Below are 23,644 nucleotides of genomic sequence, written 5' to 3'. Positions count from 1 at the left end.
TGGATTGGTGCTAGTTATGACTGGTCCCAGGGGCCTGTATGGTTCAAGAGCTTTAGTTGAGCCTCAGTGCCTCATTGATTAATATAAGTGTTCATGGGGATTGGAAGGCACCAGAGTAGACTGGGCTGATGTAAATCAATTCCAATTGAAGATTTATTTCACATACAATACAAACCCGCAGCTCCTAATGACAATGAAATAGTACCACTGGTATATATAAAGGGAATACAGGTTAGGGTTGAATTGGGACAGTTTAGTACAGGGGTCTCCAACTGTGTTCCTGGGGAGCTACAGTGCATTGGAAAGTACTCAGACCCTTTGACCTTTTCCACATTTTGTTACGTTACAGCCTTATTCTAAAATGGATTAAGAAGAGGTTGTCTACACACCATTCCTCATAATGACCCCATACAATTGTTTATTTTTGTCACGCCCTGGCCTAACCAAAATAGAGAATAAAAGCCTCTCTATGGCCAGGGCGTGACAAAAATAAACAATTGTATGGGGGCTAGGGTGGGCATTCTTGCTTCTTTATTTCTATGTTTTTTGTTTCTATGTTTTGGCCGGGTATGGTTCTCAATCAGGGACAGCTGTCTATCGTTGTCTCTGATTGGGAGTCATACTTAGGCAGCCTGTTTTTCCACCTTAGTTGTGGGTAGTTATCTTTGTTAGTGGCACTATAGCCCTCACGGTCGGTTCGTTTCTTCTTCTTTGTTGAGGCACAGATCTGGGAAAGGGTACCAAAAAATTCTGAAGCATTGAAGGTCCCCAAGTACACAGTGGCCTCCATCATTCTTAAGAATAATTTGGAACCACCAAGACTCTTCAATGCCACCAAGATTCTTCCTAGAGCTGACCGCCCAGACAAACTTAGCAATTGGGGGAGAAGAGCCTTTGTCAGGGAGGTGACCAAGAACCTGATGGTCACTCTGATTGAGTTTCAGAGTTCCTCCGTGGAGAAGGGAGAACCTTCCAGAAGGACAACCATCTCTGCTGCGCTCCATCAATCAGGCCTTTAAGGTAGAGTGGCCAGACGGAAGTCACTTCACAGTAAGGCACATAACAGCCCACTTGGAGTTTGCCAAAAGGCACCTAAAGGAATCTCAGACCATGAGAAACAATCTTCTCTGCTCTGCTGAAACTAAGATCGAACTCTTTGGCCTGAAAGCCAAGCGTCACATCTGGAGGAAACCTGGCACCATCCCTACGGTGAGGCATGGTGGTGGCATGCTGTCGGGATGTTTTCCAGCAGCAGGGACTGGGAGACTAGTCAGGATCGAGGGAAAGATGAACATAGCAAAGTACTATGTTCATAGCAAAGTACTACGGTTACTTGACTAAAAGTTTTGTGATTATGCTGTGGGATTTAGAGGTCATTTGTGGTTTAGTACGGTACCCTGCGTCACCACTTCATTGCGCCAGACCAGCGCAAGGAGGAGTTAGATCACTGATTATGCTTTTGGGTCCTACGGTGTCTCTAATTGACAATGAATGGGCGACATAAACTGATAATTATGCACGACTTCAGTATTACTTACTAAAACTGTTGTTACACTAAGGTTTTTATTATTTCATTTTATTAGGATTATTTTGCTCTTACTGTAGTACTGTAGCCCACTCCCGACCAGTCACGTTGTACAGCCCCTGAGTGGCGCAATGTTCTAAGACACTGCACAGCAGTGCAAGCTGTGTTGCTACAGTTGCTGGTTCAATATCTGTGCCGGCCTCGACTGGGAGACCCATGAGATGATTGCAGGTTTTTGGTTTCTCTCCCTCTAAAAACAGAAATAAATCATTCTAAATAACAAACTGGCTATATTTACAAATTAGTAACAATGTCTCACCCATGTTCAAGAATGGCCTTTTTCTTGCTCATTTTACGTTATTTGAAAACAAAATCATCTCCAAAATATTGTTATTTTTTAAACAAAGCTATTATTCTTTTTAGAATTATAGAAAAGCCCATTGGATATTCTCACAGATATATTATTAACCCTGTCATTAGCGGGACAATATACAGTGCCTTGCGAAAGTATTCGGCCCCCTTGAACTTGAACTTTGCAAAATTATTCAGCCCCCTTAAGTTAATACTTTGTAGCGCCACCTTTTGCTGTGATTACAGCTGTAAGTCGCTTGGGGTATGTCTCTATCAGTTTTGCACATCGAGAGACTGAAATTTTTTCCCATTCCTCCTTGCAAAACAGCTCGAGCTCAGTGAGGTTGGATGGAGAGCATTTGAGAACAGCAGTTTTCAGTTCATTCCACAGATTCTCGATTGGATTCAGGTCTGGACTTTGACTTGGCCATTCTAACACCTGGATATGTTTATTTTTGAACCATTCCATTGTAGATTTAGCTTTATGTTTTGGATCATTGTCTTGTTGGAAGACAAATCTCCGTCCCAGTCTCAGGTCTTTTGCAGACTCCATCAGGTTTTCTTCCAGAATGGTCCTGTATTTGGCTCCATCCATCTTCCCATCAATTTTAACCATCTTCCCTGTCCCTGCTGAAGAAAAGCAGGCCCAAACCATGATGCTGCCACCACCATGTTTGACAGTGGGGATGGTGTGTTCAGGGTGATGAGCTGTGTTGCTTTTACGCCAAACATAACGTTTTGCATTGTTGGCAAAAAGTTCAATTTTGGTTTCATCTGACCAGAGCACCTTCTTCCACATGTTTGGTGTGTCTCCCAGGTGGCTTGTGGCAAACTTTAAACAACACTTTTTATGAATATCTTTAAGAAATGGCTTTCTTCTTGCCACTCTTCCATAAAGGCCAGATTTGTGCAATATACGACTGATTGTTGTCCTATGGACAGAGTCTCCCACCTCAGCTGTAGATCTCTGCAGTTCATCCAGAGTGATCATGGGCCTCTTGGCTGCATCTCTGATCAGTCTTCTCCTTGTATGAGCTGAAAGTTTAGAGGGACGGCCAGGTCTCGGTAGATTTGCAGTGGTCTGATACTCCTTCCATTTCAATATTATCGCTTGCACAGTGCTCCTTGGGATGTTTAAAGCTTGGGAAATCTTTTTGTATCCAAATCCGGCTTTAAACTTCTTCACAACAGTATCTCGGACCTGCCTGGTGTGTTCCTTGTTCTTCATGATGCTCTCTGCGCTTTTAACGGACCTCTGAGACTATCACAGTGCAGGTGCATTTATACGGAGACTTGATTACACACAGGTGGATTGTATTTATCATCATTAGTCATTTAGGTCAACATTGGATCATTCAGAGATCCTCACTGAACTTCTGGAGAGAGTTTGCTGCACTGAAAGTAAAGGGGCTGAATAATTTTGCACGCCCAATTTTTCAGTTTTTGATCTGTTAAAAACGTTTGAAATATCCAATAAATGTCGTTCCACTTCATGATTGTGTCCCACTTGTTGTTGATTCTTCACAAAAAATGACAGTTTTATATCTTTATGTTTGAAGCCTGAAATGTGGCAAAAGGTCGCAAAGTTCAAGGGGCCCGAATACTTTCGCAAGGCACTGTATATTGGTCATATTGGTCATGGCTCCCAAGTGGCGCACAATGGGATTGCCTTGCAGTTTTCCAGCTGTATCCACTGAAAGTGCGTGAGGTACAAGGCACGAGGGCAGGGGGCATGGGATGGGCCGCAGAGCCGCACACAGAAGACCGACCTAGCCCCTGGGGAAGGGAGGACCAGGAAGGAGGAGGGGGGATGGACCCCCACCCAGTCATGCTGGCAACACTTTAAGGGGAATTGCATTAATAATGGCACTGACTAGGGAAACGTTCTCATTGTTCTGTTCTTAGTGCCAGTCTATACATTCAAACTAAAACAATGTAACTAATAATGGCATCTTTATGCTTTCATTAATAAAAGAATGATAAAAATACTCTTTCAAAATGCTGATGTTTATTTAGTTATGGATCCATAATGAATTACTATGGGAATAAATTTCACTGAATTACAGAAATATCCTCCAATCCTCTATATGTAATTATTGGCTGAGAGTCACGTCATATTTTTTGATATACTGTAGGCCTACCGTAGGCGACATGAGTCTCACCAGTATTGAGTAATGTGCTGTTAAAATGGGTGTAGGTTTTATGTATTTAAAGAGCACATTAAAGTTAGAAGCAATAGCCTACAACTATTTTAGCACCATTTCACACTGCTCTGAGACAAGCATTGGGACTGGTCTTGATAAATCAATGACATTTTTATTTTCACTGAATCTCCATTTGGGTATTGGTTAGACTAGAATTGTAGAAATGTTATGCTCTTAGTGTAACCTTTATTTTACTGGGCAAGTCAGTTAAGAACAAATTGTTATTTACAAGGACAGCCTACTCCTTCCTCCACGTCTGGGAATTGAACCCAGGTCTCCCACGTTCCTGCATGACACGGGGATACTTTAGCTAAATAGCACTATACTGTACTCCCGACCGTCACGTTGTACAGAGCCATATTTTCCGTTCCATCCTAACGGAGACGCAGAGGGTTTTTCATTTTTCTTGGAATATAAAGACCATAACATTAATGAAATTAATTAAGCAAGTACCAGTCAAAAGTTTGGACACACCTACTCATTCCAGGGTTTTTCTTTATTTTTACTATTTTCTACATTGTAGAATAATAGTGAAGACATCACAGCAACGAAATAACAATTTTTTTAACCTTAATTTAACTAGGCAAGTCAGTTAAGAACAAATTCTTATTTTCAATGACGGCCTAGGAAGAGTGGGTTATTGCCTTGTTCAGGGGCAGAATGACAAAATTTTACCTTGTCAGCTTGGAGTTTCGATCTTGTAACCTTTCAGTTACAAGGCCAATGCTCTAACCACTAGTCTACCTGCTACCCCATGGAATTAGTTAAGAACAAATTCTTATTTACAAGGACATCCTACTCCTTCCTCCAAGTGGTTGAATTGAACCCCCATCTCCCACGTGCCTGCATTCTCTAGTACAGCCACTACTGGAGTGACAACACAGGAGTGGCATCGGGACAAGTCTCTGACTGTCCTTGAGTGGCCCAGCCAGAGCCGGGACTTAAACCCGATCTAACATCTCTGGAGAGACCTGAAAATAGCTTGCAGCAACGCTCCCCATGCAACCTGAAAGAGCTTGATAGGATCTGCAGAGAAGAATGGGGGAAACTCCCCAAATGCAGGTGTGCCAAGCTTGTAGCGTCATACCCAAGAAGACCCAAGGCTGTAATCGCTGCCAAAGGTGCTTCAACAAAGTACTGAGTAAAGGGTCTGAATATTTACGTAAATGTGATATTGCAGGTTTTTATTTTTAATACATTTGCACAAAAAAAACTGTTTTTTCTTTGTCATTATGAGGTATTGTGTGTAGATTGATGAGAAAAATGTAATCAATTTTAGGATAAGGCTGTAACATAACAAAATGTGGAAAAAGTCAAGGAGTCTGAATACTTTCCCAATAGACTGTATACTGTTTATGGTGCAGTAAACCTGATTCAACTAATCATGGTCTTCCATCTTGACCAAGGTTACTTGGATCAGGTTAGCCAGTTGTAGGGTTCAGGGTTGGAGTTGAAGACCCCTGGTACAGAATAACACTTAAGAAATGCTTCATAGAACTAATGAACAAGTTAATCATGTTTCCTCTTACCCTTCCGATGAGCACAGGTTCCGGCCCGCTGTACTCCTCAATTACAAAGAACTGGTTCCAGATCCAACTCCTTCTGCTGCGGGACCGAGTCCCCTCCCCCCCCGTCTGACCAGGCCCCTCTTCCTCCTCCTCATCTGACTCCGCCTCTTGGAACACCAGGCCCCAGCCATTACCGGGCTCGGACTCGACTGTCATCACCCCACTGGCTGCCTTGTCCTGGCTGACCCCCCAGTATGGGTCTGGGCGGAGTTTGAGGACATGGCTGCTGTTAATTAACTCTGTAGCGCCAACTACAGGGTCTTGAGTGGCACTTGGACTCAGGATCTTGAGTCGTGGTCCGGCTGTATGAAGAAGGCTCTCCTCGAAATCTTGAGTCCCCTTTCTCTGGGGCTGCAGGGTGAACACTGATGGATGGCCAGCATCTGTCTGAGAAGGGACGTTTGAGGGGAGATGCTTGGTCGTGGCTGGAGGGTCAGTCTGACTGTTGGTCACCTCCCTCTCAGTGTTGAGACTGACCTCATTCATAGGCAGTGACAGAGGGTGAGAGATGTGCTTGTTCATCCAGGTGTCTGTGCTATCTGAACCCCTCATCTCAGAGTTGTCCTTTCCCACACCAGAATCTGGAGTGGCTACACTTAAAGTGTGAACAGCCTCTTCTGGACTGAAATCAGCATTTGTGACAGCGCTTACATGTGGCAGAGCAGTTTGGTTATCCAATGTGAAATGGTTTTGAGTGACAGCCATATCTTGCTTCTGTAATTTCAGGGCCTCCAACTGGCTGTGATCCACATCAATCAAATCTCTCTTTCTGCTTCGGCTGCTCTTGCTCTGAATCTGTGAGTTCACAATCCTCACCAGGTTCTCTTTTGACAGTAGTTTCAGGACACCGTAGCTGCCGGTTGGGTTTAAGTTTCTTGTTGAATCCTTAGTGAGTCCTCTGCCTGGCAGCCCTGTGGTGTGAACGCTCAGATCTGATCTGACTCTGGATCGGGGAAGGGATTTGAATCTGGTTTTATTGGAGTGCATGTCTAGCCTGTGGTGGACTAAGAATACTTTCTCCATCTTCCCTGTCTTGGTGGGATTTTCAGCGTTTTTGGTGCTGTTCCTACTCTTTCTAAGCCCTTTCTCCTGGATGGCTTCCCTGTCATTGAGTGACACAGACAGAGTTGACTCCCCTTTTTTGACAGGGTCTTCTTCCAAGTCTAACACGGGATTAGGTTTAAAAGTCTCCCTCTCCTTATTAGCTGTTATGGCTGCATTATTCTGGGTTATTTTGGAGCCACTATCAACACCATGGTCATGACCAATCAAGTTTCTAAGAGTCACCATTGGCATCACATTTGAATCCACACTTGAATCCCATTGGTCGGCTACTCTGTTCTCCCCAAACTTCAGCAAGTTAACCCCACCCACCCCTCTTCTCCTGATGATCTTAGTGGCTGAACCTTCTCTCATAAGCCCCTCCCACAGACATAGGGAGACCGATAGGAGCAGATTCCTGGTAATCATCTTGGCTTGTGGTGAGATGAGCTAATTTGAGTGACACTTTCTGTGAGGAAGTACTTGTTTTCCAGTTGTCTTCATTCTCTCCTCTATTTCTCTTTCCTTGTATCCTCCTCGCACTCTTCCATTACATGCCCTTCACACTAAGCTGGAGGGCAGGTGCCCTTCCCACAAAAAATCTCTATCTATTCACGGCTCCTCTCTGCTGTTTTTTCCCCTCTTGCAGAACGTCTCATTCAGTGTTCCACGGAGGGATGAACAACCTGAGAGAAAAGATAAAGATAATTAAGTTAAAACTTTAATGTTAATTCAAAGCGGAGCAACACAGTAAGGTAAGTAGGAGGACTCCCAGATGAACAAGCAGGACAGATCCACTAATGGAGCGGCAATCACATTAACACAAGCACTGGTGCATTGCACGGTGAAGTCAGATAGCTGTTGTTACACTCTGTGACCATAGTGTTCAGTAGGTCGCCCTGTGTTGTCACTCGCAATACTGATCCATGCTCTTAATTGTGTGTACTTTCTTGTAGTATTTGCAGTTACTTTGTGAGTTGTGTAGTGTTTTTGTTTAACTGTCTTGTCTTGTGCAGTGTAGTGTGTTGGTGTGTAACATTTGAGCAGTGTTGTGTTACAGACAGGCCCTGTCAGTACAGTCATTGGGGCATGGCTGAGGTCTGAATATTCCCAAAAGATTCCTCCTTCACCCTTTGTCCTACTCCCTCCCCATCTTGCACTCTTTCCTTACTTCACTCTCCATTTAAACAACTAGTTTTCTTAGAAAAAACCTTGCACTACCCCGCCACCCCCCCCCGCCACCTCCTCCTCCCCCGCCACCTCCTCCTCCCCCTCCTCCTCCTTGTCTTTTTCTCTTCCGACCTCTCCCACTCACCACCTCTCTCCTATCTATCCATGTCTGTCTCACCACCTCTCTCCTATCTATCCATGTCTGTCTCACCACCTCTCTCTATCTCAGCCTATCTATCCATGGCTGTCTCACCACCTCTCTCTATCTCAGCCTATCTATCCATGGCTGTCTCACCACCTCTCTCTATCTCAGCCTATCTATCCATGGCTGTCTCACCACCTCTCTCTATCTCAGCCTATCTATCCATGGTTGTCTCACCACCTCTCTCTATCTCAGCCTATCTATCCATGGCTGTCTCACCACCTCTCTCTATCTCAGCCTATCTATCCATGGCTGTCTCACCACCTCTCTCTATCTCAGCCTATCTATCCATGGCTGTCTCACCACCTCTCTCTATCTCAGCCTATCTATCCATGGCTGTCTCACCACCTCTCTCTATCTCAGCCTATCTATCCATGGCTGTCTCACCACCTCTCTCTATCTCAGCCTATCTATCCATGGCTGTCTCACCACCTCTCTCTATCTCAGCCTATCTATCCATGGCTGTCTCACCACCTCTCTCTATCTCAGCCTATCTATCCATGGCTGTCTCACCACCTCTCTCTATCTCAGCCTATCTATCCATGGCTGTCTCACCACCTCTCTCTATCTCAGCCTATCTATCCATGGCTGTCTCACCACCTCTCTCTATCTCAGCCTATCTATCCATGGCTGTCTCACCACCTCTCTCTATCTCAGCCTATCTATCCATGGCTGTCTCACCACCTCTCTCTATCTCAGCCTATCTATCCATGGCTGTCTCACCACCTCTCTCTATCTCAGCCTATCTATCCATGGCTGTCTCACCACCTCTCTCTATCTCAGCCTATCTATCCATGGCTGTCTCACCACCTCTCTCTATCTCAGCCTATCTATCCATGGCTGTCTCACCACCTCTCTCTATCTCAGCCTATCTATCCATGGCTGTCTCACCACCTCTCTCTATCTCAGCCTATCTATCCATGGCTGTCTCACCACCTCTCTCTATCTCAGCCTATCTATCCATGGCTGTCTCACCACCTCTCTCTATCTCAGCCTATCTATCCATGGCTGTCTCACCACCTCTCTCTATCTCAGCCTATCTATCCATGGCTGTCTCACTATCTTTCTCTGCCTCAGGTTTGTTTTCATATGCTATCCCTTCCTCTGCTCGTCTTTCATCTCCTTTCCTCCTTCCGTGTCAATCAAGGTGCTGTCGTAGCGTCCCTCACCCTCTATGCTCTCCGTAATCAATCAGCCAATCCCTTCCTATTGACGGCCCAGTGACATTGAAAATGACAGGTGACAGCCATATTGATGACACACGATACCACTATAAAACCTATACAGTACTCATATAACAAGTGGAACATTTACTGACTAAAGTACCACAATACAAATTTCCAGGGTAACGTTAAACCGGTCGGAATATGGACGTGTGGTTGGATGAGGGGTTCATTACTGGTGTCAATTTGTGATATTGTGTCAGAGACTGAATTTTCCCAGTGATTTAACAGGGTCAGTGCAGTCCTTCAGCTGGTCCAGGTAAGTACCTGGAATGTATTCTGCTGTCGAACAGAGTGGCTTAGACTGGTCTAGAGGGTGTGACTCTATGTTTTAATGAGAGGATGATGTAACCTGTAATACATTGGTAGGGTTGGTGAACATGGCAGGTTGATAACAGGTTGCATGTGTTACACATGCTGTGTCTATTGAAATATACCAGTCAATAATTGTCCTCTTTCTGCCTCTGGTGACGAGCTTTACATCCCAAATGGTATAAGGTAGAGGAGACGGGTTGGTTATCACAATGCTCATAACTACTAATCTGGAGCATAGAAATGGTATTTTCCTAATATAAATGTTTTGTGATGTTGACATGTGTGAACAACATGGATCTCTACTAAACTAATCTCTAATAAACACATTTGTACATTCAACTCAATTCAGACCACTGTCCAGGTTTTTAGTTATAAGCATTGTGACAACCAACCTGTGTGACAACCAGCCCTGTCTCCTCTAGGCTTCCTCATCCAGAAACAGATGAGCTATAGTATCCCCAGGAGGCTCCTCACTGTGGGGTAAAGGTGATTAAGGGGCATATGGTACGTGGACGGTGGAACACCCCCTCATCTTTTAACTTTCCTCTGCTTCCTGCCGTGTTCACCCCCCGGGTGAGTTTCTCACTGAACTGATTAATTGGGGCCATAAATATCTTAATACATTTTTCCCTTCCTTGGGCACCAAACTCAAATCATCTTTTGGTTCGTTAGTATTAGAGGCAGATCTCCACCATCGATCGCAGGGAGCCGCGGTGCAGTGAAGGCTGTCGCCAACTTAACGAGACTGAAAATTAAAATTACGATTCACCTCCATCCGCACTGTCTGTCTCTCCCTTCCTCTCTTACACAAACATATTATCACAGCAGTACACCAGGACAGACAGTCTCCAAAACACAAACAAAATCAAAAAACTAAAAACAGCCATTCTTTCATTATTCAAGACACTGTGTACAAAATGTTTTAATCCAAATACATTTAAGTGATAATGCCCGAGAAGCTGGTGTTTGGAGGATATATTGGCACAGGTGTTAGGCCCGAGACAATGTCCAGTGCTGGCAAACTGTGCCAATATATCATCCAAACACCAACTTCAAGAGCAATTATCTCTTTTATACAACGTATTCAAATAATGATTGACATATTTTCATTAAGAACATTATTTTGATGAATTTAGTCATACTATTTCATCCTTCCTCAAAATAGTCACGACACAAATCTAGGGTTGCTACCCAAGCCGACTGGTCATTCGTTCCATCGGTTTGGTTGCCAGAGACGCGACCCAGTCGTTCAGTCTTTTTGTTCTCTATCTATGGACGCGACCCAGTCGTTCATTCTAAATATTCTATTGCCATACTGTCTGGCAGCGTTCTTATCCCTTGTTTGCTTGCTAGCTAGCCAACTATGGCTAACTTAGTCACGTCAAAAAGAATCACGTGCAGCCAGAATAACAGCAAAGTAGCTGCATTTGTATAAGCATCTTTTCTAGTGACATTTACTTAGATACATCCATAAAAATGAGCTAATGAAGCGCGATTTCACCTGGCATAGAAAATGTGCTCTCTCATCAAGACACTGTTGTTAGAGTGCTAGCCGATAACACAGCTTATACACTCATTTCAAACTGAAGCTGGAAAGACTGCAAACTAGCTGCACTTTGTTTCATTTGACCTTTTTTTCAATTGACATTTCCTTGTATGTATCCATAAAACTTGTGCCAGCTGATTCATGATTTCGACTGGCTGAGAATTGCTGCCTGCCTGTCTCGTCCCGACTCCGGACATGTTGATTACTATGGGACAGCTGGAGATCAAATTTGGGTATTGAAACAATGTTGCAAATGTCGGAGAGATCTCCACTATAAAAAGTATTGAGACATTATCTCACATTTCTTTTAGACGAGGGGTCTATAGCTGGGTTAAAGGTCAGATGGGAATACAGCTGTTCGTCTAAAAGAAATGTGAGGAGATGTATAGATACTTTTTATAGTGGAGATCAAGTTTATAAATTGCCTGGGTGGGCTGATGAGACAGGGGGTTGCGCAGTCAGATGGAACAGAGTAAATAGGCATTTCAAAGTCAAAGATTTTGCAGGTAATAACTGGAATGTGTTTTTTTACCATTTAATAAGCATTCAGGATTAGACCCTGTGTATAAAATGCATACAAACACACTCTCTCAACTCAGACACACACACGCATATTGTTATAGCAATGTTACAGTGCATCACCCCGACACACCCCGCCTACACCCCCACACAAAAAAACACAAATACAACCTCTTCATGACACTAATGTGTATGTTTTTCTGTTGAACCGTTCCTGGTAAAAAGCTCAGGGGACCGCCTCCGGACCCACAGAAGTCAAAAAGAAGAAAAATAAAAACTTTCCCTTCTAAGGAAGGCAGGGAAAGAACAGTCGCCCTTAGAATTATGCATGGGGAAACAAAGAACAGAGAGAAGAGGCAGCCACAAACATAACCAGTCCATCTTGGGAGACCCTCACTATGCTTTAATAGCGTAAAGCCATTGAACACACTGCCCAGTCATCATCTTGAACCTTAGCAGACACAGTTGAAGTCGGAAGTTTACATTCACCTTAGCCAAATACATTTAAACTCAGTTTTTCACAATTCCTGACATTGAGTCCTAGTAAAAATTCCCTGTTTTAGGTCAGTCAGGATCACCACTTTATTTTAAGTATTTGAAATGTCATAATAGTAGAGTGATTTATTTCAGCTTTTATTTCTTTCATCACATTCCCAGTGGGTCAGAAGTTTACATACACTCAATTAGTATTTGGTAGCATTACCGTTAAATTGTTGATCTTGGGTCAAAGTTTTGGGTAGCCTTCCACAAGCTTCCCACAATAAATTGGGTGAATTTTGGCCCAGTCCTCCTGACAGAGCTGGTGTAACTGAGTCAGGTTTGTAAAGCCTCCTTCCTCGCACATGCTTTTTTAGTTCTGCCCACAAATTTTCTATAGGATTGAGGTCAGTGCTTTGTGATGGCCACTCCAATACCTTGACTTGTTGTCCTTAAGCCATTTGTCACACCTTTGGAAGTATGCTTGGGGTCATTGTCCATTTGGAAGAACCATTTGCGACCAAGCTTGGTCATTATGGCCAAAAAGTTCTATTTTTGTTTCATCAGACCAGAGAACATTTCTCCAAAAAGTACCAACTTTGTCCCCATGTGCAGTTGCAAACCGTAGTCTGGCTTTTTTTTTATGGCGGTTTTGGAGCAGTGGCTTCTTCCTTGCAGAGCGGCCTTTCAGGTCATGTCGATATAGGACTCGTTTTACTGTGGATATAGATACTTTTGTACCGGTTTCCTCCAGCATCTTCACAAGGTCCTTTTCTGCAGTTCTGGGATTAATTTGCACTTCTCGCACAAGTACATTCATCTCTAAGAGACAGAACACGTCTCCTTCCTGAGCGGTATGACGGCTGTGTGGTTCCATGGTGTTTATACTTGTGTACTATTGTTTGTACAGATGAACGTGGTACCTTCAGGCATTGTGAAATTGCTCCCAAGGATGAACCAGACTTGTGGAGGTATACATTTTTTTTCTGAGGTCTTGGCTGAATTGTTTGTATTTTCCCATGATGTCAAGCAAAGAGGCACTGAGTTTGAAGGTAGGCCTTGAAATACATCCACAGGTACACTTCCAATTGCCTGAAATTATGTTAATTAGCCTATCAGAAGCTTCTAAAGCCATGACATAATTTTCTGGAATTTTCCAAGCTGTTTAAAGGCACAGTCAACTTAGTGTATGTAAACATCTGACCCACGTGAAATAATCTCTCTGTAAAATTACCTGTGTCATGCACAAAGTAGAAGTCCTAACCGACTTGCCAAAACTATAGTTTGTTAACAAGAAATTTGTGGAGTGGTTGAAAAACACGTTTTTTTATGACTCCAACCTAAGTGTAAGTAAACTTCTGACTTCAACTGTATCAGCAGACCTGGAGGATGAGTGGTCATTCCTCCTCGCTTCTTCTCACTGAAGACCTTTAGGATAAATCAGATGGAATTCATACATCCTCACACTGACTGAGGCTGGGCTGCAGGTGAAACCTGTCAGAAGACGGTAATGTAAGTGGTGAGCAATATGGCTGCATGGGCATTGGGCACCAGTCACCTGCCATTCCCTGCCAGGCCTGAAGAGGTACATACCCTGAGATGGGAGGGTCTGTCAGCGCAGAAAGACAGAGAACAAACAAAAGGAGAGAACCAGGAAGAGGGGTGTAATCCTTGTTCTAGTGCAGAAGGATAAGACTACTTCAGGGCCGCTCCCTTCCAAGAGCTTAGAATAAAAAAGGATCATTGTAACACAAAGACAAACCGGGCCTAATGATCCACAGGGTCCCAGATCAGTCAGAGTGGTTTGTAGCTGGATTAAACCTCAGTGGTCTATAGCTGGGTTAAAGGTCAGAGGGGTCTATGGCTGGGTTAAAGGTCAGAGGGGTCTATGGCTGGGTTAAAGGTCAGAGGGGTCTATGGCTGGGTTAAAGGTCAGAGGGGTCTATGGCTGGGTTAAAGGTCAGAGGGGTCTATGGCTGGGTTAAAGGTCAGAGGGGTCTATGGCTGGGTTAAAGGTCAGAGGGGTCTATGGCTGGGTTAAAGGTCAGAGGGGTCTATGGCTGGGTTAAAGGTCAGAGTGTCCTGGGTTCAAGTGAAACTGTTTGTGGGAGACGGTATACAGTACAAGGAATAGCAGGTGTGTGTGCATGGGTGTGTGCGTAGGGGGGGGTGAGTACAAGCAGCATGTTGTTAATGCACCAGAGAACATGTCTAACAATCATCACAATGTAATCATCATTTCCTCAAGGGAAAATATAATTCATTCACCTTCCATTCCTTCACTACTACAGCCCAATGGCACAATCAAAAAACGACCAATCTGATTACTATGAATTGAACATGTTTAGCGCTGAGTGTGTAAGTATAGGGATATACTACTACTATAACCCTGACCCCTCTCGGCATTCACATCCACTCAAGTGTTAAATCATTCATAGACTGATTCCCTCCCTGCACTGCTCAAGTTCATTCTCACTGGAAACCATCAGAGAGCTATGTTTTTAACAGCACCTAACATTAGGATACCAGTGGTGAAGGTTCTACGGCCATTTTGTTAGAAACAAGGCAACGACTTGACTCATATTTCCCGGTTACAACTTGCAGACTTGTTTACGTGTTGCTGAGCGTTTTGTTGCCAACCTTACTTTGCTACCTGACAACTTTACGGTTTTTACTTTTTAATTATCGTTTATATTTTTAGTTTTTCCCTCACTCCACTTTTTTTTCATTCAACTGTTTCACTCCGGACGCTTTATCTGGACATGGTTCGTCAGGACCTCCAACAGCCAAAGCTAAGTAGTAACATTAACATGATGCCTTCTAATTGCAGTCGCTGTACTCATAATATACAGGAGAACGATAGCCTTATGGCGAGGATAGCTGTGCTGCAAGCCCAGCTTCAGACGCAATCGTTAGGCAAGGGTAATTTCAGTGTAGGAAAGGATGAAACAGCGTCTGTGCCACCAGTAAGTACAGATAGTAACGTTAGTATAAATCCCCTCGCACGGTTCCCGCAGCCGGACAACTTTCTCATGGCTTCTGGAGGGAAATGCTGTAGGAATGCTCAACCGGTGTCGCTCATTCAGCCGACAGAAACTTTCAACCGGTTTTCCCCATTAAGCAGCGGCTGTCCCCATTAAGCAGTGAGTCTGAGGCCGAGCCTTCTCCTGTCTCTACTCCTCCCGTTACGGGGTCTGAGACCCCGAAGCTTCCCACCATTAGCTCTGACAAATTGAAAACGCTAGTCATTGGCGACTCCAACACCCCGCATTAGACTTAAAACAAATCATCCAGCGATCATACACTGTTTACCAGGGGGCAGGGCTACCGACGTTAAGGCTAATCTGAAGATGGTGCTGGCTAAGGCTAAAACTGTCGAGTGTAGAGAGTATAGAGATATTGTTATCCACGTCGGCACCAACGATGTTAGGATGAAACAGTCTGAGGTCACCAAGCGCAACATAGCTTCAGCATGTAAATCAGCTAGAAAGATGTCGGCATCGAGTAATTGTCTCTGGCCCCCTCCCAGTTAGGGGGAGTGATGAGCTCTACAAAAGAGTCTCACACCTCAATCGCTGGTTGAAAACTGTTTTCTGCCCCTCCCAAAACATAGAATTTGTAGATAATTGGCCCTCTTTCTGGGACTCACCCACAAACAGGAACAAGCCTGGCCTGCTGAGGAGTGACGGACTCCATCCTAGCTGGAGGGGTGCTCTCATCTTATCTACCAACATAGACAGGGCTCTAACTCCTCTAGCTTCACAATGAGATAGAGTGCAGGCCAGGCAGCAGGCTGTTAGTCACTCTGCCAGCTTAGTGGAGTCTGCTACTAGCACAGTCAGTGAAGTCAGCTCAGCTATCCCCATTGAAACCGTGTCTGTGCCTCGACCTAGGTTGGGCAATACTAAACATGGCGGTGTTCGCCTTAGCACTCTCACTAGGATAAAGACCTCCTCCATTCCTGCCATTATTGAAAGAGATCGTGATACCTCACATCTCAAAATAGGGCTACTTAATGTTAGATCCCTTACTTCAAAGGCAGTTATAGTCAATGAACTAATCACTGATCATAATTTTGATGTGATTGGCCTGACTGAAACATGGCTTAAGCCTGATGAATTTACTGTGTCAAATGAGGCCTCACTTCCTTCCTGGTTACACTAGTGACCATATCCCATGTGTATCCCGTAAAGGCAGAGGTGTTGCTAACATTTACGATAGCAAATTTCAATTTACAAAAAAACTAAATGACTGTGTTTTTGTCTTTTGAGCTTCTAGTCATGAAATCTATGCAGCCTACTCAATCACTTTTTATAGCTACTGTTTACAGGCCTCCTGGGCCATATACAGCGTTCCTCATTGAGTTCTCTGAAATCCTATTGGACCTTGTAGTCATAGCAGATAATATTCTCATTTTTGGTGACTTTAATATTCACGTGGAAAAGTCCACAGAACCACTCCAAAAGGCTTTCGGAGCCATCATCGACTCAGTGGGTTTTGTCCAACATGTCTCTGGACCTACTCACTGCCACAGTCATACTCTGGACCTAGTTTTGTCCCATGGAATAAATGTTGTGGATCTTAATGTTTTTCCTCATAATCCTGGACTATCGGACCACCATTTTACTATGTTTGCAAATGCAACAAAGAATCTGCTCAGACCCCAACCAAGGAGCATCAAAAGTCGTGCTATAAATTCCCAGACAATACAAAGATTCCTCGATAACCTTCCAGACTCCCTCTGCCTACCCAAGGACGTCAGAGGACAAAAATCAGTTAACCACCTAACTGAGGAACTCAATTTAACCTTGCGGAATACCCTAGATGCAGTTGCACCCCTAAAAACTAAAAACATTTGTCATAAGAAACTAGTTCCCTGATATACAGAAAATACCCACGCTCTGAAGCAAGCTTCCAGAAAATTGGAACGGAAATGGAGCCATACCAAACTGGAAGTCTTCCGACTAGCTTGGAAAGACAGTACTGTGCATTATCGAAGAGCCCTCACTGCTGCTCGATCATCCTATTTTTCCAACTTAATTGAGGAAAATAAGAACAATCCGAAATGTATTTTTGATACTGTCGCACAGCTAACTAAAAAGCAGCATTCCCCAAGTGAGGATGACTTTCACTTCAGCAGTAATAAATTCATGAACTTCTTTGAGGAAAAGATCATGATCATTAGAAAGTAAATGACAGACTCCTCTTTAAATCTGCGTATTCCTTCAAAGCTCAGTTGTCTTCAGTCTGCACAACTCTGCCAGGACCTAGGATCAAGAGAGACACTCAAGTGTTTTAGCACTATATCTTTTGACACAATGATGAAAATAATCATGGCCTCTAAACCTTCAAGCTGCATACTGGACCCTATTCCAACTAAACTACTGAAAGAGCTGCTTCCTGTGCTTGGCCCTCCTATGTTGAACATAATAAACGGCTCTCTATCCACCAGATGTGTCCCAAACTCACTAAAAGTGGCAGTAATAAAGCCTCTCTTGAAAAAGCCAAACCTTGACCCAGAAAATAAAAAAAAACTATCGGCCTATATCGAATCTTCCATTCCTCTCAAACATTTGAGAAAAAGCTGTTGCACAGCAACTCACTACATTCCTGAAGACAAACAATGTATACGAAATGCTTCAGTCTGGTTTTAGACCCCATCATAGCACTGAGACTGCACTTGTGAAGGTGGTAAATGACCTTTTAATGGCATCAGACCGAGACTGTGTATCTGTCCTCGTGCTCCTAGACCTTAGTGCTGCTTTTGATACCATTGATCACCACATTCTTTTGGAGAGATTGGAAACCCAAATTGGTCTACACGGACAAGTTCTGGCCTGGATTAGATCTTATCTGTCGGAAAGATATCAGTTTGTCTCTGTGAATGGTTTGTCCTCGGACAAATCAACTGTACATTTCAGTGTTCCTCAAGGTTCTGTTTTAGGACCACTATTGTTTTCACTATATATTTTAACTCTTGGGAATGTCATTCGAAAACATAATGTTAACTTTCACTGCTATGCGGATAACACACAGCTGTACATTTCAATGAAACATGGTGAAGCCCCAAAATTGCCCTGGCTGCAAACGTTCTACTTTTAAACTAGGACAAAACAGAGATGCTTGTTCTAGGTCCCAAGAAACAAAGAGATCTTCTGTTGAATCTGACAATTAATCTTGATGGTTGTACAGTCGTCTCAAATAAAACTGTGAAGGACCTCGGCGTTACTCTGGACCCTGATCTCTCTTTTGATGAACATATCAAGACTGTTTCAAGGACAGCTTTTTCCATCTACATAACATTGCAAAAATCAGAAACTTTCTGACTAAAAACGATGCAGAAAAGTGAATCCATGCTTTTGTTACTTCTAGGTTAGACTACTGCAATGCTCTACTTTCCGGCTACCCGGATAAAGCACCAAATAAATTTCAGTTAGTGCTAAATACGGCTGCTAGAATCCTGACTAGAACAAAAAAAAATGATCACATTATTCCTGTGCTTCCTGTTAAGGCAAGGGCTGATTTCAAGGTTTTACTGCTAACCTACAAAGCTAACCTACAAAGCATTATCTTTCTGATTTGGTCCTGCCGTACATACCTACACGAACGCTATAGTCACAAGACGCAGGCCTCCTGATTGTCCCTAGAATTTCTAAACAAAAAGCTGGAGGCAGGGCTTTCTCCTATAGAGCTCCATTTTTATGAAATGGTCTGCCTACCCATGTGAGAGACGCAGACTCGGTCTCAACCTTTTTTTAATTTGACCTTTATTTAACTAGGCAAGTCAGTTAAGAACAAATTCTTATTTACAATGACGGCCTAGGAACAATGTTTTAACTGCGACAGATTTGTACCTTGTCAGCTCAGGTGTTTGAACTTGCAACCTTCCGGTTACTAGTCCAACGCTCTAACCACTAGGCTACCCTGTCGCCCCGGCAGTCTTTACTGAAAATTCATCTCGTCTGTGGGTCATATGATTGAGTGTAGTCTGGCCCAGGAGTGTGAAGGTGAATGGAAAGGCTCTGGAGCAACTAACCGCCCTTGCTGTCTCTGCCTGGCCGGTTCCCCTCTCTCCACTGGGATTCTCTGCCTCTAACCCTATTACAGGAGCTGAGTCACTGGCTTACTGGTGCTCTTTCATGCCGTCACTTGAGTGGGATGCGTCACTTGAGTGGGATGCGTCACTTGAGTGGGTTGAGTCACTTGAGTGGGTTGAGTCACTGACGTGAATGTGATTTTCTGGATTTTTTTCTCATTTTGTCTGTCATAGTTTAAGTGTACCTATGATTAAAATTACAGGCCTCTCTCATCTTTTTAAGTGGGAGAACTTGCACAACTGGTGGCTGACTAAATACTTTTTTGCCCCACTGTATATACAGATGCCAACTAACAAGCATTACACCTGGATATCATACCTTAACACGCTCCTTAAAACATTTCAATAAAAAAGTGGAGGTGTTATCAAGCTTTAGTAATCTGTATGACTAGAGTTCTATGTTTCTAACACGGAGAGGAAATATGTATTTTGCACAGTAGAATGTGCTACCAAGCTTTTACCAAGCATTATACACAAACACTGAGTGACAAGCATTTCAACTGGGCATCATATTTTAACACACTCCTGACTTTCAATAACAAAAGTTGCTTCATTAAGCACAGGCACAATGATAACCTAAGGTCAGAGGGTGTTTTTGTAACAGACAGCTCTGCTGGTCTGTGTAAAGGTCTCCTGGGTAGAAATGCTCCCCATGGACACAGAGGAGTGTTGAGTCATTCAGTCTGCAGAGGCACTTAGAGAAAACCACCTTATGCCCATCAAAACGGCCTTTCTTGCTCTTCTGCCTGGCTGACTTCCTACATCAAAAAGCTATCTGATCTTCTCAAGACGCTGCCTGACATTTTAGAGAACGTCCCCCGGAATCCATGAACACACTCCCTGCAGCGAAGTGTTGTGCGTGTGCATGTGTGGGTGTGCGTGCGAGCAGCATGTTACTAATGCACCAGAGAATGTGTCTAACACTCCCCTCGATGCATCTCCAACCCATTACGTATCATCTATAACACACACACAGGGAGACACACACACACAGGGAGACACACAGGGAGACACACACACACACACAGGGAGACACACACACACAGGGAGACACACACACACAGGGAGACACACACACACACAGGGAGACACACACACACAGGGAGACACACACACAGGGAGAGACACACACACAGGGAGAGACACACACACAGGGAGACACACACACACAGGGAGACACACACACACAGGGAGACACACACACACAGGGAGACACACACACAGGGAGACACACACACAGGGAGACACACACACAGGGAGACACACACACAGGGAGACACACACACAGGGAGGCACACACACGTTTTGACTTTAAAACACATGTACATTAAAGTTTGTCCTTCCTCACGGAAAAGGGAGGCCCTTACAATGTAGTTTAGTTTTATTAAGAAATAGACAAGACCCTGACAGACAGATGCCCTCTGCTTCCTCCTCGCCTGTTTACCTTTCAAGGGAGTTACCGGGGAGCCTATGGGCCACGCTGTTCGAGGGGGAACATTTCCAAGATGAATAAACACTTAAATGCTCAAGGTTGGAATGAGAATATATCCTGCACATACAGACAGGAGACGACACTAAACAAAGAGAAGGCGACAAGGCTACAGCCGTGAAGGAGGCAATATTATTGCTTCTCTTTAATTGCTCCGAATGCTCAAGTCAATTTTTGGCAGAACTCACTTTCATTAAAACCCCTAAACGCTCATCTCCACAGGCAGCACAGTGAAATGTTTTCTGAAGCCTGATCCAGATCGATAGTCTTCCACCGCTGTTCAATAGGAGGTTTCTTCAAGAACTCCCTCAGCTACTAGTCTTTTTGATTGTTAAACAGTGGTGGTTTGTAACATAATAATGTGTTGCTACTCTGGTGTTGGGTATCACTCTGTACATCGTGTGTGATGTTACATCAATCTAGACTTGAGCATGATATGAATTGTATATCATGTAGTAAGCTTTGAGGTCTATGTAGGGCCTACTTTGGTACTTGTTTTAAAAGTGTAACTGTAAGTGTCCTGTGCGTAGCTGGTGTAGAGAGTCAGGCGCAGGACAGCAGATACGAGTAATCAACGTATTTTACTCAAAAAGACTACATTTACAAAGTAACATCACGAGCCCACAAAGACAGACCAAATTATAATAAACAATCACTCACAAACACAACATGGGGAACAGAGGGTTCAATAATAAACAAGTCATTGGTTGAGTGAAGCCAGGTGTGTAAGACAAAGACAGAACAAATGGAAAAGTAAAAGTGGATCAGCGGTGGCTAGAAACCCAGTGACGTCGACCGCCGAATGCCGCATGAACAAGGAGAGTTCAACTTCGGCGGAAGTCGTGACAGTAACAACTGATGTATAATGTATAATTAGTTTGGTGGTGGTCAGTAGGCTATAGTAGGCCTGGAGGGTCGTGGTGTTGTCATACTATATTACTGCAGCACTATGTTATTTTATTTGCATGGTAATGTTGAGTTGAGCTAGTTTTGTGTTGTGCTTCAGGCCCTGGAGCCTCTCTCTAACTCCTCTCTCTGCTGCCACACTTTTTAATCCCCCTTTTGGAGTCACAAAGTCCCAGCCTTATTAGCATATATCTCCCCTCCTCTTCCGTTTTATTTTGCTGGTAACAGTTATCTTTGTAATTTGAATGACTTTGCCCCAATCTCAAATCATTTTGTTTTTGTATGGGTCAGTTTGTTTCTTTTCGCGGAGGGAGCGGTTAAGTGTGTTCTTTGTGCTGTCTCCCAGCCAGGTGGCTCTATGGGCCTCTCTACTGTATGTAATATAGAGGAGAGTGTGTGTATGTGCACTGTGCGCCAACAGATAGGCAACCAAGGAGAGATAGCTAGAGCGTCTGCTAAATGACTAACATTTCAAATGTAATGTGGCAATGATGAATGTCCTTTTGTTCAGTGTGTTCTACTTCACTTTCCTCTGTGGCTTGGATTGGGTTTTGTTTTAGTTGTTGAATTCGGTTTTATATTGTGTTTTTAGTTCAGAGTTGTGGGGCTGAATGTCAGAGTAGATTTCCAAGTTGTGTTTTCTCAGTGTTGTGTTATGTGGAGATTTCTGACATCACAGTTTGTTGGGTGTTGTCATGCTGGGTGATGCTGTGTGGGTTATCTGGCTCGCTTCCAGCAAGCAGCTGTAACTCCGCTCAAGATGTCCAAACACACACACATACTGTACATACACACATACACCACCACCAATCCCGCCTCTACCCCGGGGTAACTTGCTCATCACAGTTGAAATCATCCAACCACACACTGCGAGGGCAGGGGCCAGGGGACAATTGACAACGGTAGCCCACGGTCAGCACTTATAGGAGAGAAATCATGACGGTCTAGGCAATGAGGATACTGCAGAGCCGGAGAATCCCCTTTCTGCTAATGTACAGAGCCGCTCTTCTAGAAAGCCCGGTGTTTTTCCATAAAACTGCATCCTTCGCCGTGGAGAAGCTTACGTTGTAATCCTCCGTGACGGATTGAGTCTGCTGCAGTGGCCTCTCTGAGGCTCCCCTCTGATACAAAGTTGTGAGTATGTGTGTGCGTGCAGTATAACCCTTTCCCTAATATTGGGCCCAGGTCTAAGCTTGGGGATTGACCTGGAGCTGGAGACAATAAGAGACAGTAAGAGGGAGCCCATGAATAGGTGTAGAGCTGGACGATGTGGATAAAAATCCATATCTGAATGAATGCCATAACAATAAATAGAATGATACATTTATAATATTAATTTGTATACGTTTTTTATTTTATTATCCTTTAACCACTACTACCAGTTTGATGGTTGTAACAATGAATTGTCCCATTAACAATCACCCATATTAGCAACTTATTTCATTTCAAACTTCACATTTCTCCACTGTAGGCTACTTATCATAATGAACAATATCAGCAAAATGCCTGCGATTACTGATTGGTACGGTCGGTGTCGATACATTTGAAATTGTTTGGGCATGGTGAAGAGGAGAGGACAACAGAAGAGAACGGTCAGTCGATTCTTGGCGTAGGTAGGTGTTGAAATGTCCACTATCTGACTGGACAAGTGTGTGTGTGTGCATTCTCTGGACTGGAGGATAGTATTAGACTGAGAGGGTGGGGAGGTCTGAAGCTATAGAGGACATGGGTACTGTAGCTCTGTTATTATCTCCACCCAGCAGACAAGCCAGGATTACTGCACACTCATATAAATGGCTACTAATATAAGGACATTACTCTCACGGACCACTACCATTAAGACTCCTCTGAGACAGGGACATTACTCTCACGGACCACTACCATTTAGACTCCTCTGAGACAGGGACTCCTCTGAGACAGGGACTCCTCTGAGACAGGGACTCCTCTGAGACAGGGACTCCTCTGAGACAGGGACTTCTCTGAGACAGGGACTTCTCTGAGACAGGGACTTC

The 23,644-nt window shown here is 43.9% G+C and overlaps 1 protein-coding gene across 3 annotated transcripts in view; it reads right to left on the bottom strand.

Moving 5' to 3' along the window:
• LOC109879993 (uncharacterized) overlaps nucleotides 1–23,644 on the bottom strand; it is a 240,621-nt gene that overhangs the window by 127,253 nt on the left and 89,724 nt on the right. For all 3 annotated transcript variants that reach the window (XM_031810565.1, XM_031810567.1, XM_031810566.1), the window contains exon 2: nucleotides 5,610–7,375. In XM_031810565.1, coding sequence (XP_031666425.1) covers nucleotides 5,610–7,118 — 1,509 coding nt within the window. In that variant the 5' untranslated portion in view covers nucleotides 7,119–7,375. The remainder of the gene's footprint in view (nucleotides 1–5,609; nucleotides 7,376–23,644) is intronic.

Source organism: Oncorhynchus kisutch, linkage group LG30 (genome assembly GCF_002021735.2).
Source record: "Oncorhynchus kisutch isolate 150728-3 linkage group LG30, Okis_V2, whole genome shotgun sequence".
In the NCBI taxonomy this organism is placed as follows: Eukaryota; Metazoa; Chordata; class Actinopteri; order Salmoniformes; family Salmonidae; genus Oncorhynchus; species Oncorhynchus kisutch.
Note: the sequence above shows the minus strand (reverse complement) of the source record. Positions and strands in the feature narration are given on the sequence as shown.